At 37.3% G+C, this 16095-nt stretch overlaps 1 protein-coding gene across 5 annotated transcripts in view; it reads left to right on the forward strand.

Moving 5' to 3' along the window:
• Positions 1–16095, forward strand: part of Tbck (TBC1 domain containing kinase) — a 214982-nt gene that overhangs the window by 142070 nt on the left and 56817 nt on the right. For all 5 annotated transcript variants that reach the window (XM_023710021.1, XM_023710017.1, XM_004626700.3 and 2 more), the window contains one exon: positions 12632–12807. In XM_023710021.1, coding sequence (XP_023565789.1) covers positions 12632–12807 — 176 coding nt within the window. The remainder of the gene's footprint in view (positions 1–12631; positions 12808–16095) is intronic.

Consider the following 16095-nt stretch of genomic DNA (forward strand, 5'->3'; position numbering starts at 1 on the left):
GGCCTGCCCATTAGCTCAGTTGTTTAAGTGAGCTTAAATAAAGCAATCAGGATGCTGTGGTTCAATCCCCGGGTCCTCAAGCTTTACCAGACCTGCCCTGAAGGAATCCTGAGCCAGCCAAATATAAAAATAAAAATTTTTTAAAAAAGATGTCCTTTGTCATGGTTTGTATCTACAGTGTCCCTCAAAAGCTCATGTGAGGGGCCAGGGAGATGGCTCAGTGGAATAAGCGCTTCCTTGGCAAGTGCAAGGGCCTGAGTTCAATCCCCGGTTCCACAAAAAAAAAAAAAAAAAAAAGCTCGTGTGTGTGTGTGTGTGTGTGTGTGTGTGTGTGTTTCTAATTTTTGTATTCTAGGGAAGGATCTATAGGGTGTTACGGGTCTCACTGCTAGATAAGATTCATAGTGATCAGCCTGTTTATAGCCTCCCAAGAGCTGGGATTATAGGTGCAGGCCACTACACCCAAGTCTCAGTTGCTGTCTCAGTGCTTCCTGGGGTGGGGCTGGCACTGCTTTCATTGTAGATACTATCTCTGCAGTTATCTGAGAGATCATTTGATTTTTTTCTAGAGCCTGATTTAATTGCTCTGTTGTTGCCATGTCAGAGAGGCCAGATAGGTAGTTTTCAGATTGTCCCACCTTATTACCCCCAGGTTTGCCTTTCATGATGTTTGGGTTTGCATCTTGTTTAAGTGTGTCCTCATTTTCTTTTCTTTTCTTTTTTTCTTTTCAGCTTAATTCCTGAGGTGATGTTTGTAAAATATATTTAGAATAACTGTATCACTTTTGACTATACTGGTACCAATAAGAATAACATAAAACAGCCTAAAAAATGGCAAAATAATTATTAATTTGACAACTTTAACCATGTGAACTAGATTTGTGGTTATATAATAAAGTCTAAAACAAACCAGAGAGTTTGCCAAATAGCAGATTAAAGCACATGCAAGCAGACACAGGAGCCAGAGGTTCAATCCTCAGTCCTGCTGTGCCAGCCGCATCACTACAAGTCTTATCTAGTAGTGAGACCCTGAATACCCTATAGACCCTTCTCTAAAAAATACAAATAAATAAAAATAAAACAAGCCAGAAAGTTGTATGAAGTATAAAAGTCCTCATTATGTCAACTCTACCCTCAGGTTAAAATTTAAGATGGGTTAGGGAGAAAACAGAGAAGTAGTCTAAGAAGAGATTAGAAGTCTGGACAACAAAGAAGGATCATGCTGACTTTGGGAAACTGGTGCAGAAGGTTGGAGGGAGAGGAAGAGGAAGTAAGAAGAGAACCACAACTACCAAAAGGCTAGATACAAGGCTCACACTCATAAATACAAGTTCAAACAATGAGGAAAGAAAATAAAGAACAAAACAAAAGAACAAAACAGTAAAAAATGAAGCCAAACTACAGCAAAAAAAAAATAAAACAAAAGGAAAACAGAAACAAAATTAAAACACACACAAAAAAAAACAAAAGCCATGTAGAGACAGTTTTCTAAACTGTGTTGTTCTGTCCCAAAAAGCCAGTGAGTTTGCACCCTCTGGTGGCTTAGGCTGTCAGCATACCTTCACAGGCCTAAGCCCAGCTGGGAGCTGCTAGGTGGATCCAACAGCCACTCTTGAGTTCTGAGCTCTGTTGATCTCTTGAAAGATGTTTCCCCACCAACTGCAGTTGCACATGAATTGGTTGAGCCCCCAGCACTCACTGGCAGTTAGTGCAGTCCTTTATGTCTGTTGCTGCCGTCCACTGCTGGTTCTCTCCATGGAGGCCTTTGTGGTCACCAGCACTTGCCCTGTGGTAGTAGGTTTGGACTGCACTTGTGCAGCATTCTCTGTCTCCTAGAGAAGGTACCTTTGGGTACCTCCTCCTCCATTGAAGTTTCCCTCTTCACTCTCACTGTGGGCTTCAATTAATGCCCTAGTTTCTTCTTGGGTCTGGAGGGACTCACCTTCCTCCTTATCTTCCCTGCATTCCTAATTCTAGTGTCTGGTTGGCAACACTCAGAGAGGTTCTTTATCTGCTGCTTAGCCCTCTGCCACCTTGCCACTTCTACCTGGATATGGTTCCATGAGGAGAGAGTTAAGTTCTAGAGATTTATTTACAGTCTTTACAAGGCAGCTAGATTCAGGAGGTAAGGAATGACTACATTTTTGGTTAACAAAATAATAAGTATAATTTGAAGGCAAATGAAGCTCAAATGAAAGCTTTCCTTAAAGGCAGGCCTTGTTTAAGAGAACATAATATTCTAGGTATCAAGCAGCTGTTTACCTGCCTGGAAAATATCGATTGCTTGGTTGATTTGCAATCTTTGTGATATGTATAGGCTAATTTGATTTAACTGTGAAAAAGAACACAGAACAAGCACAGAAATACAGAAATGCCATGATAATTAATAATGATATTGGGAAGACAAAATTCTAATAATGAATGTTTGGAAAAATGCTATGTTTAGAAGAAAAAGACCAGGCAATAGTGCATTTATTTGGGGGAAGTATCCCATAATATTCGACAATGAATGGGGCCGAGGAGATGGCTCAGTGGAATAAGCACTTTCCTGGCAAGCACAAGGGCCTGAGTTCAATCCCTGGTTCCACATAAAAAAAGGAAAGAGAAGAAAAAACTCATTAACGTTACTGTTAGTGTACTATTTTCAAGTATCTAATTAGGAGGCTACTTGCCAAAACAACATGTCTACTTTCTATGAGAACTCCAGATTATGATTCTATTTACTCAACTGTGTTCACTTTATTTTGTGACCCAGCAGCCATAACAATAAATAAGATGCAGTACAGCCCTGTATAGGATGGAGACTTTGTGGCCATCATTAGGTAAAGGGATATAAGGTAGAGATACCTCGACTAGACACCCTCGGGCAGTGATGCTGGTGGTATAATAAAAATTGGTGAGTTATGCAGATTGCTGATTATGTAGGACCTTTTATAATGTTTTGAGACAATATTCTGTATGTAATCAAAGCTTTAAGCAGAAAAATTATACAGTTTTTATATGTATTAGAAAATTGATATAGGCTGGTGTGGTGAAGTTGAATTAGAGTATAGTCTAAATTCAAGAATATAGCAAGAGTTCCTACTGAATTCATCTCTACTAAAATGAGATATAAAATCCAGAGATTTAAGGTTTTGGAACTTTGTATCTAGCAATAATGTTCTATCCTTACTTATGTGTCATAGACTACAAGTGACATTCCTTAAAGACTAATGCTAAATTTGAACATATGTCCCTCAATGTTATTGTGTCTGTCTTTGGAATACCCAGGATCTATGCTGTCCCTGTCCACTATGACTGTGCTTTCTCTCAGGATAGTGAGGTATGATGGAGGTGCTATCCATTCAAGGGTGTCAGGAAGTGCTGTTCCTAGAATTTACCTGTATAAAGTGCTTCACAGTATGCATATTATATTTCATTCACTTTGCTCTTTGCTAGTAAGATAAGCAACTTTATAGTCTGTCGAGCAGTGACAGGATTTTTGTATTATTATCAGGGTGTTTTCATGTTAACAGAAGACATCAGTACCTAGAATACTTACCATTATCTTTCTATAAATGAATTCTTGTGTCAAAAAATACTGGTTCTTTAATGTTGGAAATGGCAGTTTGCAGATCATCCTCACCGTTTTGCATATTAATGTGAATTAGTGTACCTTTCTGGCATACTAAGAGTATAATAAATGATGCTATGTAATTGGAAAATCAATAAACAACTCTAAACCTGGTCTCTATGTTAATCCAGCTGTGAATTTCACACCAAAAATGCTTCATATGGGACTCTAATCCTAGCTTTTTGAGGAACCTCCACACTGACTTTCATAGTGGTTATACCAGTCTACGCTCCCATCAATGGTACAAAAGGGTTCCTTTTTTCCTTCAGCCCTCCAGCATTGATTAGTTGATTTTTTGATGTTAGCCATTCTTTGTGGAGTGAGATGAAATATCAGTGTTCTTTTAATTTGCATTTCTTGAATAACCAATACTGGTGAGCATTTTCTCATGTATTTATTTGCCCTTTTTATTTCTTTATCTGAAAAGTATATATTCATCTCAGATGCCCATTTTGGAGGAAAAGGAAAAAAATGTTTTTATCATGTATATATCATATATATGTGTGTTATCATATATAGCTAAGATAATTATACTAATTCCCATTTGTTTATAGAAAGGAACAGTTAATACTTAAAATTTGACAAATTTTACATGCTTATATCTGATAATCTGAACAACTACTGTGAAGACAACAGTATGCAATTTAACAACAGCTGTTGAATTCTTTTCTTGTTTTTTGAAATTCTGTGTTGTTTCCAAAGTTTTCTCTGATCTCTCAGTGTAGAAGAGTTTTATTTGTGCTTGGCTTTTAGTTTATGAACTATATTTTCATAAATAAGGTTTTTAGATTTTAGTTTTCTTCTGTAGCTATTGTTAGGGGATAAAATCTATTCAAGTGAGCTAGCACCTAGGTGTTGGAATTGCTGATTAAGACAACAAGCCAAGCTCTGATGGACAGTTACAGCATACAAGCCAGCAGTTCAGCTGGAAAAAAGACCATCTCAGCCTTGTTCCAGTTTCTGCAGGAAACAGTGCCAGCCACGGGTTAGATGGAGCACCATAAACATGGACCTATTCTCCTGCCAAAGGCTCCTGCCAGCTTAAAGTCTTATGGTTCAAAAAGGAAGTAGAAAGGGCTAGGAGTAGAAAAATACTGAGTCAGTATCTAAAAGACCTTCTAAGAGAAGGCTTTAGAAGAATTGCCTGAAAAAGACTTCTGGCAAAGTCTTTGATGAAGGGGCCTGGGTACAAATACAGACCCATGGAAGAGCGTGGCCAGAGCAGAGGAGACATCTTTGGATTAATCATATATTTTTAATGTATCTCAACTCATAATCACCAGCTATTCTAGGCTGAAGTTGTTAAGGGGCTGAGGCAGTGAGGGTTATAAATGAGCTGTGCCTATTTATAGGTTTGGGATTCATTTTTGTCATAACTGTCTCCATTACTTTTCTCCCATTGCTGGGACAAAATACCTGCTACTGAAAATTATGAAAGGAAAGGTTTATTTAGCTCATAGTTAATGGGGGTTTCAGTCCATAATCAACTGGCTCCAAGACAGAGCAGCACATGTCAGAGAGCAACAGTTTATGGTAGCAGAAGATAGCAAAAGCAAAAAGGGAACAGCAGCAGGAGAGAGCAATCTCCTCTCCCTTACTTATGTTATGTGCAGGCTATCTGCCCCAGGGCTGGTGCAGCAGTTACCTGTAATCTCAGCAGCACTCACACCCATAATCCTAGCATTGGATCTTAAATTAAACACAAACTCTAGAAGCCCGCCCCATGACTTCATGAGATTTGGGGGAGGACATCTAGACACAAATCATAGATGTTTCCTTTTTTTTTTTTTTTTTTGCTTAGATTCTTTAAAAGATATTCCTATTGATAGTCACCTAAGAAAATCACTTTGAAGTTACAGTTCAGTGAAATCTGGTACAATCACTGTGATGTGCACTCCTTGGCTGTATCAAGCTGAAAACACCTAAGTCACCCAGCAGCATGTGTGCCCATCCTGTGTCACCCCTCACATTCTTCGACAGCTGTCATCAAAACCACTCCTCAGGGCTGGTGAGATGGCTCAGTGGTCTAAAGCACCTACTTAGAACAAGCTTAGCACTGGGACCGCGGTTCAATCCCCCAGCACCACCTGCCAGCCCGCCCCCTGGTGGGCTGAGCTGGCCACATGCACACACACGCACACACACACGCACACACACACGCACACACACACGCACACACACGCGCACACACATAAATAAATAAAATTTAAAAAAAAAAAAACCTCAGTTGGAGGGGAAAATAGGGCAAAGTTGATTAAAAATACTGCAGCATTTTCTGACTGGTTACGTGTTGTTTTTCCTTGATTCAAATCACTTCATTGCTGGAAGCTTTTGGCTGCTTTCCACAGTTCTTCCCATTGCTCTGCCAAAGTGGACTCTGAAGGCTTCCCTGGGTTTGTAGGGTTGTTGGGGTGGTCCCTGCCTCATTCCCTGTCTCTCAGCTCCCTGTGGGGAAGTTGCTTTGGTTGATTTTTATTTTTTTTTTCTTGTTGATATTTAATCAATAAACCTTGCTTTGTAGAGCAGTTTAGTGTGTTTATAGACAATCTGAGTAGGTAGTACAGAGTTCCCATTCTCCCTTCCTTATGATCATCTTTCTTTAGTGTGTTACATTTGTTATTGTCTATGAAATAATATTTGTACATCATTATTAACCAAAATCCAGAGTTTATATGTGAGTCCACCCTTTGTGTTGCACTTTCTCAGGTTTTGATAAATGTATAATGACGTACACCACATTCCAAAGTGATTCAACCCCTTCTGTCCCATGTTTCAGGTTCATTCATCTATTTTCTCAGTCCTCTCCATACTCAAACCTGTGGCAATCCTAGAGATTTTGTCTTTTTAGTTTCTCCTATTCCAGACTGTCATAGGTAGAGTCATAACAAATGTTTTGAGGAGTAGGGACATAGCCCAGTGGTACACATGCATTAGGCTGTCCCTGCATTTGAGCCCTTGTACTGCAGTGCACTAAAAAGTATTTTCCCTTTGCAGACTCGCTTCTTACACTTTTAAAAAGTTTTTAAGGTCTTCTCGTGGTTTGATAGCCCATTTCTTTTTATTGCTGACTAATATTACAAGTGCTTAGATTTGAGAAGATACTTTATGAAAGGTAGTCTCTTTCTAAAAATAAATTTAATAAGTGGAAAAAAGAAAAGTAGTCTGTATTTTGAGCTGACTTTAAAGTAATAATGCTGACCAACTGGGACCTAAGATATATTTAAAAATTTATTGAGTTGAAGTACTTAAGGTATTCATTTTATATATCTAAAATGGTATCAATAAAGCCCTTAGTGCAGAGGAACAAAAGATTTTAGGAAAGGAAGGTAAATATATGATGGGGCAGGAAACCAGAAAGCAGCCAGTTGAATATATCTTAAAGATATATGTTTCACTGCTTAAATTATTATATAATTTATAATATCAAATTGAGCTACCAAAGGAAGATTTAAAATGAACAAGTAGATCACAACAAATATAGAATAGAAACATGTGGCACACCTGTAATACTTTTTTACTAATGCTTTTGCTTCATACTCCTTGATCACTTCTTCATGTAAGAATGATGCTGCAGTATTTCCAGTAGAGAAAATAGTCTCTCCATTGCTAACTTTTTTTTTTTATCATTCATTTTATTCAATGTTTTCTCTCATTCTGAAATGACTGTTTATAGAACTTATGTTTTAAATTACATGCCTGTTAATACTTTTTTTTTTTTTTTTTTTTGTGTGTGTGTGTGTGTGGTACCAGGGATTGAACTCAGGACCCTGTGCTTGCCAGGCAAGCACTTATTCTACTGAGCTATCTCCCTGGCCCCATTGCTAACTTTGGCTGAAATTATTTATTGTTGGTAGTGGGAATGCACAGAGCACTTTATCACACTATTATAATGCTAAAGGTTTTTGTCCAATAAACAGAGATGCTATTATTAAATTCCCATTAAAAAAGAAGATGCTATTAGTATAAGTTTCCTTCCATCCTCTGGTGTGAAAGAGAAATGGGAGAGAGGTAAAGAAAACTTTTATTGCTTGGCTGCCAAACAGAAGCAAGGAACCATCAGGGAGGTGGCAGGCAAGCAAAGAATTTATAGGACTGATTTGGGGGTGGAGCTTGCATGGGCAGTACAGGGTCTTAGCCGGAGCTGATTGGGGAGGTTTGGTGTACAAAAACCGAGAGAGGAAATTCACGGTCAATGGGGGTTGGGGATGGAAGTCAGTCTAGAAGCTCCAGGTTGTTGATTTCAGATCCCCATGCCATGCTGACTCCCCACCATGATGACCCTGCAAACTGTTGCCTGGGTGCAGACCTATCAATTAGTGTATTTTAACTGTATATATAGTATTATAAAGAGGATTTCTGAAAGTATTATCTTTTGACTGGGCATTGGTGAGAGCCACATCTTTTGTTTACAATTTTACATGCTTTATTTTTGGAAGAATTTCTCATGGTCTGGTTTTTAGCTGTGTATGTTCAAACATGTGTCTACCACTAGTTAATCTCTGGTGTCAGAACACATTCATATTGCATTTTAGGCTCTGTACTGCATAGCAGGTAGTGGAAGAGTTCCAGGAAATCATTCCTTGAATTAGCAATAACTTTACTATGAAAGACAGACTCTAAAGTAGTAAAGACAAATTTTAATCAGTAACAAACTAGTGCAATAGGCAAAATAATCCAGTGTCACCTGAAGTCAACTCTGAGTTGTCCAGAAGCAACTGGTTGTTTTAAAGGAATAAGGAAATAGGAAAGGAGTAACGGCTCAGTAGGATCAGAGAAGTGAAATATTATAAATATATGAAAATCCAAGAAAGGAGATGTGAGTTGGTTTGTGTGAAACCCATGAAGGTTGCTCATTAGTGTTTATCAAAGTTAGGTTCCTACAACCCACAAAGGCTGAGAAACATTATGTTCTTTACAACAATAGCAGCAGCAACAACAACAAAGGAAAAAACACCTAAGGACAACTGTGAGAAAATAATACTACTATAAAAAATACTTTTCTAACCACATGAAAACAACAGATTTTTCATGAAATTTAGAAATTAAAATTGAAATATAATAAGGTTTATGTTAAAAATTTTAGAAGGAAAAATTTAGGAATTCTTCCAAAGAAGGAAACAAACATACAGGTAAAAAATAAGAGGTAAATGACAGACTTTATATTTTTTCTAATAAAAGGGAAGATAAAGAAATGGTCATAGGCATAAAATAAAACTTTTTTTGTCATACCAGGGAACCTTCAAATGCCCTGCCCATTGAAGTGGTGTATCCTAAAATATAAGAAATTTTGGAATTCAGAGATCCTAAAAGTTTACAGAGAAAGGAACAGACACATGCAAATTTTTTCAAATCCAAATTTCTCAACAGTAGACAATACAGCCTTTCACAATTCTGATGAAAAATATTCAACCCTAGAATGTTGTGCTTACCCAAACCATCTGTTCGAGGCAAAATAAAAACAGAATAAATCAAGTAAGGTTTCAACATCATTTGCTTCCTGCGCACATTGTCATAGAAGCTACCAGAAAATATGTTTCATCAAAATTAAATGCATCAAAAAGAAAGAAAGAAAGAAATACTCCCTCTATAGGAGTCAAATATAGAGGGCAACCAAGTGAAATCAGATACTAGTAAAGAGAAGTGCTAGGATGACACCTATTCAAGAAATGTAGAAAGTAATTCATGGCCATCAGGGAAAAGAAGAGAGGACTTCAGTAAAGAGATCTTTTTACCTACACTTCCCCAAATGTAAACATGAGATACATTTTATCATACTGAAAGTAGTTAAGTGTTTCTAAGATACAAAATTGAGAATTATACAATAAAGAAACCAAGTTGTAAAGAAATAATTTCACTGTCACAGAGTACCTCATCAAGTTTGATTCAAACCTGAGACACCATAATGTCTTTATTTACAACATAATATACAAAGAATTATAGTCATAGAATGAGAGATTATGTTGTGAAAATACTTGCACATCTCTGCATACATGTTCACATTCTACTTTTCTTGAATACAGTGCTTTTGAAGGACTTTGGAATGTCCTGTGAGTGGGGAATCTGGGCCTTTCTAAATAATCAAAGTTACCAGAAAGCTTTATAGGATTAGTAGTATGTTTTGGAACCAGACCCAATTTGTCATTTTCCATTGTCACTTACTTCAAGACTGAGCTACAAGCTGTGAGTCAGATCAGTAGCCTGATTTCAGCTTTTGCCAGGTGACAAAGCAAACTGATCTGAACAGTGAAAAGGTAGAATCTGAACCAAAATGTTTTTTACCTTTGGAGATCAAAAAAGACAAAAATTTTGGGTCAGGATGTAGCTCATTGGCACAGCACCTGCTTAGTAAGGGCAAGGTCCCAAGTTTGAGTCCCAGTACAACAACAACAGCAACAACAACAAAAAAAAGACAAAATTTAGACAACTGAGAGTTCATTCTATTTAGTTCACAAATTTTTATCTTATCTACTTAAATGAAAAGTTTTCTAAAATAAATTGAGCCTCTCAAGAAGAGTAGAGAAAACTATCTTAAACTTTTATTTTTCTTCTAGTTAGTATTCGTCTTCTTAAGGAATCTCATGTTAATTTTAGAGCTTTTTAAAAAATATTTCTCTGTATGACTATTGCTCAACTATATATACTGATGTCTCAAGCATGCTCATGTTTGACTTATTTTTATAGATATTTATGATAAGACTTGCACGTGGAGTGAAGAAATCTGACCTCTTTGTGTAGGCAGGGAAGAAACCAGCTGTGAAGCTGGCAGAAGAATCACTAATAGCAGAGAGGCAGATAAAGGAATGCTTGCTTAATTGGGTAACTGATCTTTCCAGACTTGCTGGTCATATTCCAAGTATTAATGGATTGGGAAATTTTTTTTAAAAAGTGTATCTCATGACCCCTTAGTAACTCCAGACATTCTACACATGGTAGCACACAAGTACCTAAGACACTTAGCTTTTTTTGTCTTAGTTTTATCTTCAACAGAAATAGCAGAGAAGGGATTACAATACCTGACTTTAAAAATCATTAGTAAGGATGAAGTAGAATTAAAAAAAGTGCAATACTTAATGGTATGATCATGTCATTTTCCCTTCCCTTATATAGCAGATAACTCTAAATGCTAGCCCTTGACTGTGTTAGCTTTCCTTTGCTATGACAATATGTAGGATAATCAATAGAAAGGAGGAAAGATTTATTTTGGCTCCCAGTTTCAGGGAATTCAGTTCATGGTCACTTGGCTCTACTGGCTTAGTGCCTGTGGAAAGGTAGAGCATCATTCATGTACAGGAGTGTGTTGGGGAGTAGACCACACACCTCTCGGAGGCTGGGAAGTGAACCAGAGCAAGAGAAAAGGCCATAGTCCCAAAACACCCTTCAGTGCTATGCTCCCAGGGCCCCAACTCTGTCCAACAAGGACCAACCTGAAATATGCTTTACCAATTTCTAGGTGTCTCTCAATCCAGACAACTCAACAACCTAGGTTAAGCATCACATGTACTCCCTGTGTAGTGCTTCTTTCCCTTCCCCTTATATATAAACTTTTCACTTTAAAAAGAGAAATGTATAATATATCATTTGTAATCTTAAACATATGTTTTTCCGTTGCTTATATGAGCTGACATACTTGGATTTTTGCAGAGAAAATGAAAATACTATCTGCCACTTGATAACTTTAGAAATTCAGAAAGAAAAAAAAGTAATCAATGCTAAACTCCTTGATCTCAGCCGACTTAGTGAGCTTCTTCCATTCTATGATCTTTGCTCTTTCCCCATAGAGGAATGGCTAACTTCTCCTCAGGAATGTTGGCCTCCTAAAGAGCTACAGTCCTCCTAAAGACTTAACAGTCATTTAGTTGCAATCACCTTCCCGTTTACATATTACCTCTGCACCAAAGTAAATTTAAATTTCAAATCTGAAAAAGAAAAGCAAATCTTTTATTAACATATTTTACTTTGTAAAGTTTTTATCAGGTACATTTATTTTTGTCTATATTAGACCTCAGACCATTAAAGACATTATCACATATTACAGTGACACATGTATACTTGTGTTTATAGCAGCACAATTCACAGTAGCTAAATATAGGAAGCAGCCTACATGTCCACCAACAGATGACTGGATAAAGAGAGTATGGCATGTATATACAGTGAAGTACTGGTTAGCTATAAAGAAGGATAAACTTGAGTCATTTTGTAGGAAAATGAATGCACTTTGAGATAGTAATGTTCAGTGAAATAAATCAGGCACACAAGCTTAAATATCCATGAGTTCTTTTATATGAGAAACTCAAAATATAAAAGAGCAAAATAAAAGATTGATGATAGGAAGCAGGGAGATGGGGCTTTTTCAAATGAGAAGGAAACCACAAGATGGTAGGAGTAAGGAGGGAGAACAGGGAAACAAGTAAAAAGAATTAAAATACATACACATACCAGCTCCTCATGATGAACATGATTGTGTATTTCAAACATGTACTAATAAATTTTAATTGTAAAAAAAAAAGGACTGCATTGAGATTTTGGTAAATTTTGCCCTGATTATTTTATGTCTTATTTAATAAATGACAATGGAACTTTTAGTACACTTTACAACAAGTTGTGGTGAATTAGTATCTAAATCTTTTGTCTACCTAGTCTCAAATTCCAGCTCCCCCAGGCTCTTCTGTTTTACTTTACAAAGGTGAAAACATTATCAGAGTGAGTCATCAGAAGTTTTAAGAAGGAGATGTGTTATATTTCATCTTGTTTTGTTGCTTTACTGCAATATAAAAATGTCAAAATATATAGATATCAAATAAAATACATGTCTTATCTTATATATTTATAAATGTCATGTATATATATTCTTTATATATGTGCATATCATAATTGCAAATGTCCCCTATTGTTCCAGTTATTAATATGCTGATAAAAATACATTCTTGAACTGGCTTCTTTTTGTCATCTTTTAGGAAAAATTATTCTTTTATTTAACAAAGCAATCTAAATTCTATATTTTAAAAAATTTCTATCTAGAAATCGACATTGAACGCTGTGTACGAGAATCAATCAACCTCTTTTGTTGGACTCCTAAAAGTGCTACTTACAGACAACACGCCCAGCCTCCAAAGCCGGCTTCGGACAGCAGCGGACTCAGAAGCTCAGCACCTTATTTCTCCACAGAGTGTGCAGAGCCTCCAAAGACAGATCTGGTATGTACCCTGAGCAAATGTGGTTCACACACTCTAAAAAGGATTGTTGTTAAAATGAATGCACACTGGAATCCTGAGTACCCTTAGTAATATTCATTTGTGTCCTTGTAATGTCACTGTTTTCTAACATACATTAGTCATACAGATACTTCAGAAAACCTCTATATCTATTTGAACATTACGGTTAAGGGCATTGTTTTGATATATTTCTCCATATAAAAACTTGTTTTCTGTACAATCATAGTTTCTGTTTGAACATTATCTTGTTATATAAAAGAATGTGGAAGTAAAAGAAAATTTTTTTAAAATAAAGAAATGCTGAGTTACTGGTAGAATTGAACAGTTTCTTGGTTGACAAGCCCATGGAGTAGATTCTTTACTTCAGTTATTGAACTTTTGAACACTGGCTTTTATACTTGGTTCTTTTTAAGATAATTTAAATTGCTTGAAAGTTATTCTGTACTTATTTAGATGTCTTTCTTCTCTCAACTTACTGCACTTTTATTTAGTTCTTTGGTTTCCTTTAGTTCTTTAAAACTGCTGACTTAAAAATTTTGCTTACTAACTCCAACCTTCAATTTTTTGTTAAAAATTGAACCTTTTAAATAATACAGCAACTTTAGAAATGAGATCATAGACTTCTGCCCAGGGTTTTTATTACAGCTTGGTAGGGTGGTGGTTTTGTTGATAACACTGTTCGTTTAGTAAATATGCTAAATTCCACATAGTCTGTATCCTTACCCAGTGTGACAATCTGTGGCTTCATGCTCAGAGAGTGAGCAAACAAATTTCCATAACATATCTGTGTAGGGCTCTAGGTTTTGCTGAGAGGCTGTAAACACTCATTGGCGCACTTCCCCACTCAGTCAACAGCCTTCGCGGAAGCTTTATTTTCTGCTTACTTAGAGCCTCTGATCAAACAGAGAGGAGATCTTGAAGCCTCTTTGTCTGCCTCGGCATGCTCACAGTCATGCATGTGTGGCCATGTGTGGCTAGTCTTCTGGATTCCGGCGACATGTCAGAGAACCCCCCGTGAACATCACATTCCCCAGCTTTTCTTGTTAATTTCATGAATAGCTTCTTCACCCATTGTGTCTGCTTCAGGAATCTGCAGTGTTAAACAATTACTGCTGATTGTTTTTGCCAAATATCTTCAAGAAAAAAGGTGTTTGCATTGAGAAAGTACTGAAGCAGGCCAGATGAGGACAAGATCTGTCAGAGCAGGTTTCCAAGGAGCTGGCAAAAAGACAAATAATGGCACTTTCCTTAAAGTAGTGCTTTTCAGGCATTCCCAAACAATTCTGCCCCTTCCAGTGGGTGCTATGCTGCTGGATTTTGTAATGATTGCTGAACTGGTGGTCTTCAAGATGCAGCTGAGGGGGGAAATGAAAATAGGACAAATTCACATTTCTATTTAGTCTCAACTTTTTTTCTTGAATTTGTACTGTTGTTATTGCAGGCTTTTGTTGAAGTTCCGAAGTTTTAAAAACATTTATTTGAATAATCTTCATTGTCTTAGCTGTTTTATGATTACCTAACACAACTTAAAGGAGAAAAGATTTAGTCTGACTCACAGTTTATAGCGGTTTTTAGTCTGTAGTTGGCTGGCTCCAAGGCAGGGTGGCAAGGCACAGGGGCCTGGTAGAAGAGAGCTGTTCATGGCAGGGCAGTGGAAGCAGAGAGAGATCAAAGGAGGAGGAGGGAGACAGACCCTGCCAAGCCACACCCCAGCAGCCACCTCTTCACACCAAGCTCCACCTCCCAGTGTCACATTTAGCTATGAACTCAGCAGTGGACAAATTCAGTATAGCATGTCTCCATGGCCCAGTCACCTCTGCAAAGCCTGACCTATTAGCATATGAGGCTTTCAGGGGCAACCAGATATAAACCATGACACTTGCCAGTGTTCACACTGGTGTTTTGGAGGGGCAGCTTTTGAGAAGGGCTTCTTCTGCTATTCTTGTTCCTGCCACTCACTGTCTTTGCTTTGTCTGCTGATCTTGACATTTACATGAAGCAAAAAAGTTTGAGAGATAGTGGATTTGAAAAGGTCAGAAACATATGAGAACTGTTTGAGTAATGTCAGACTTTCATTTTGCTGTAAAATAAATTTTAGTAAGAAAAGTTTCTGTTGTAAGTTTGAATGAGTGGCTTTAAATCTTGTTCTCTTATATTGTAGTCTGAAATAATGTTTTTATTTGAAATCCTTAATAGTTTCAATGTCATTAAATCCACAAGCCCCTCATATATTCCTACTATAGTAAGTCTTAAAATTCTAGGTTATTTTGCTTATCTTTTTGATATGAAACAAATTATTTTGTCTACGTTCAGTTCATGTATCTTCATCAACTTAACAGCATTAAGAGTGGAAAAAAGGACTTGCGAGATAGCTCAGTGGACTAAGTGCCTATGTAGGCAAGCATAGGGACTGGGATACCACTTGCCATGCAGGCCCTACCCCCAGGCACACTGAGCCGGCCACCGAGTCGGGGCATGGTGGAGCACAAATGTAATCCCTGCACTGGGGAGGCTAAAAACAGGATAATCACTGTGAGTCTGAGCTGCCTAGTGAGTCACTGTACCAAATACACAATTTTTTTTTTTTTGAAAAAAGTACAAATGAGACTTATTTGCATGAAATGGTGCTATCTGAAGCATGTTCAAGTCTTAGTTTACGTTAGAATTTAGTTTATTCCGGGCTGGCCTAAAACACCCTGCTTAGGCAGAGCACAGCAGCCAGGATTCGATCCCCTGTGTGCCATGCTGGGACCAGTTGAGACTGGGCATGGTGGAATGCACCTGTAATCCCAGCACTTGGGAAGCTGAGGACAGGAGAATCACTACAACTCCAATCTACATAGTGAGACTATAGACCCTGTAGACCCTGTCCTAAATACAGAAAAAAAAAAATTAGTTTATTCCTTTTAGTAAAATACTCCAACCATAAAGGAAAATATAGTGAATAACATAAAAGGCAATACATAATTTTTGCACATATTTAAACATACATAGAAAACATACTGTTCAAGGTGCTCAGGAGGTAGCCCAAAAAAAAAAATGTGTCATCATAGCATGTGCATTTAGTAGAGGTTGTATTTACAAAATAAAACGTACATTTAGTGTGCTGTTGGAAATAGGTGTCAGTAAGCAACATTATGAAGACTTGAGCTAGAGGATGCCAACAAATGGGAGTTATCAAAGAGTAGAAAAGGGTTATTTTGTATGAGGAGCTTAAAGATCAGCTATAAGGTTACATTTGAGAAAACAAAAGCTAAAGGGAGTAAGAAA

Source organism: Octodon degus, unplaced genomic scaffold (genome assembly GCF_000260255.1).
Source record: "Octodon degus isolate 3935 unplaced genomic scaffold, OctDeg1.0 scaffold00016, whole genome shotgun sequence".
Taxonomy (NCBI): domain Eukaryota; kingdom Metazoa; phylum Chordata; class Mammalia; order Rodentia; family Octodontidae; genus Octodon; species Octodon degus.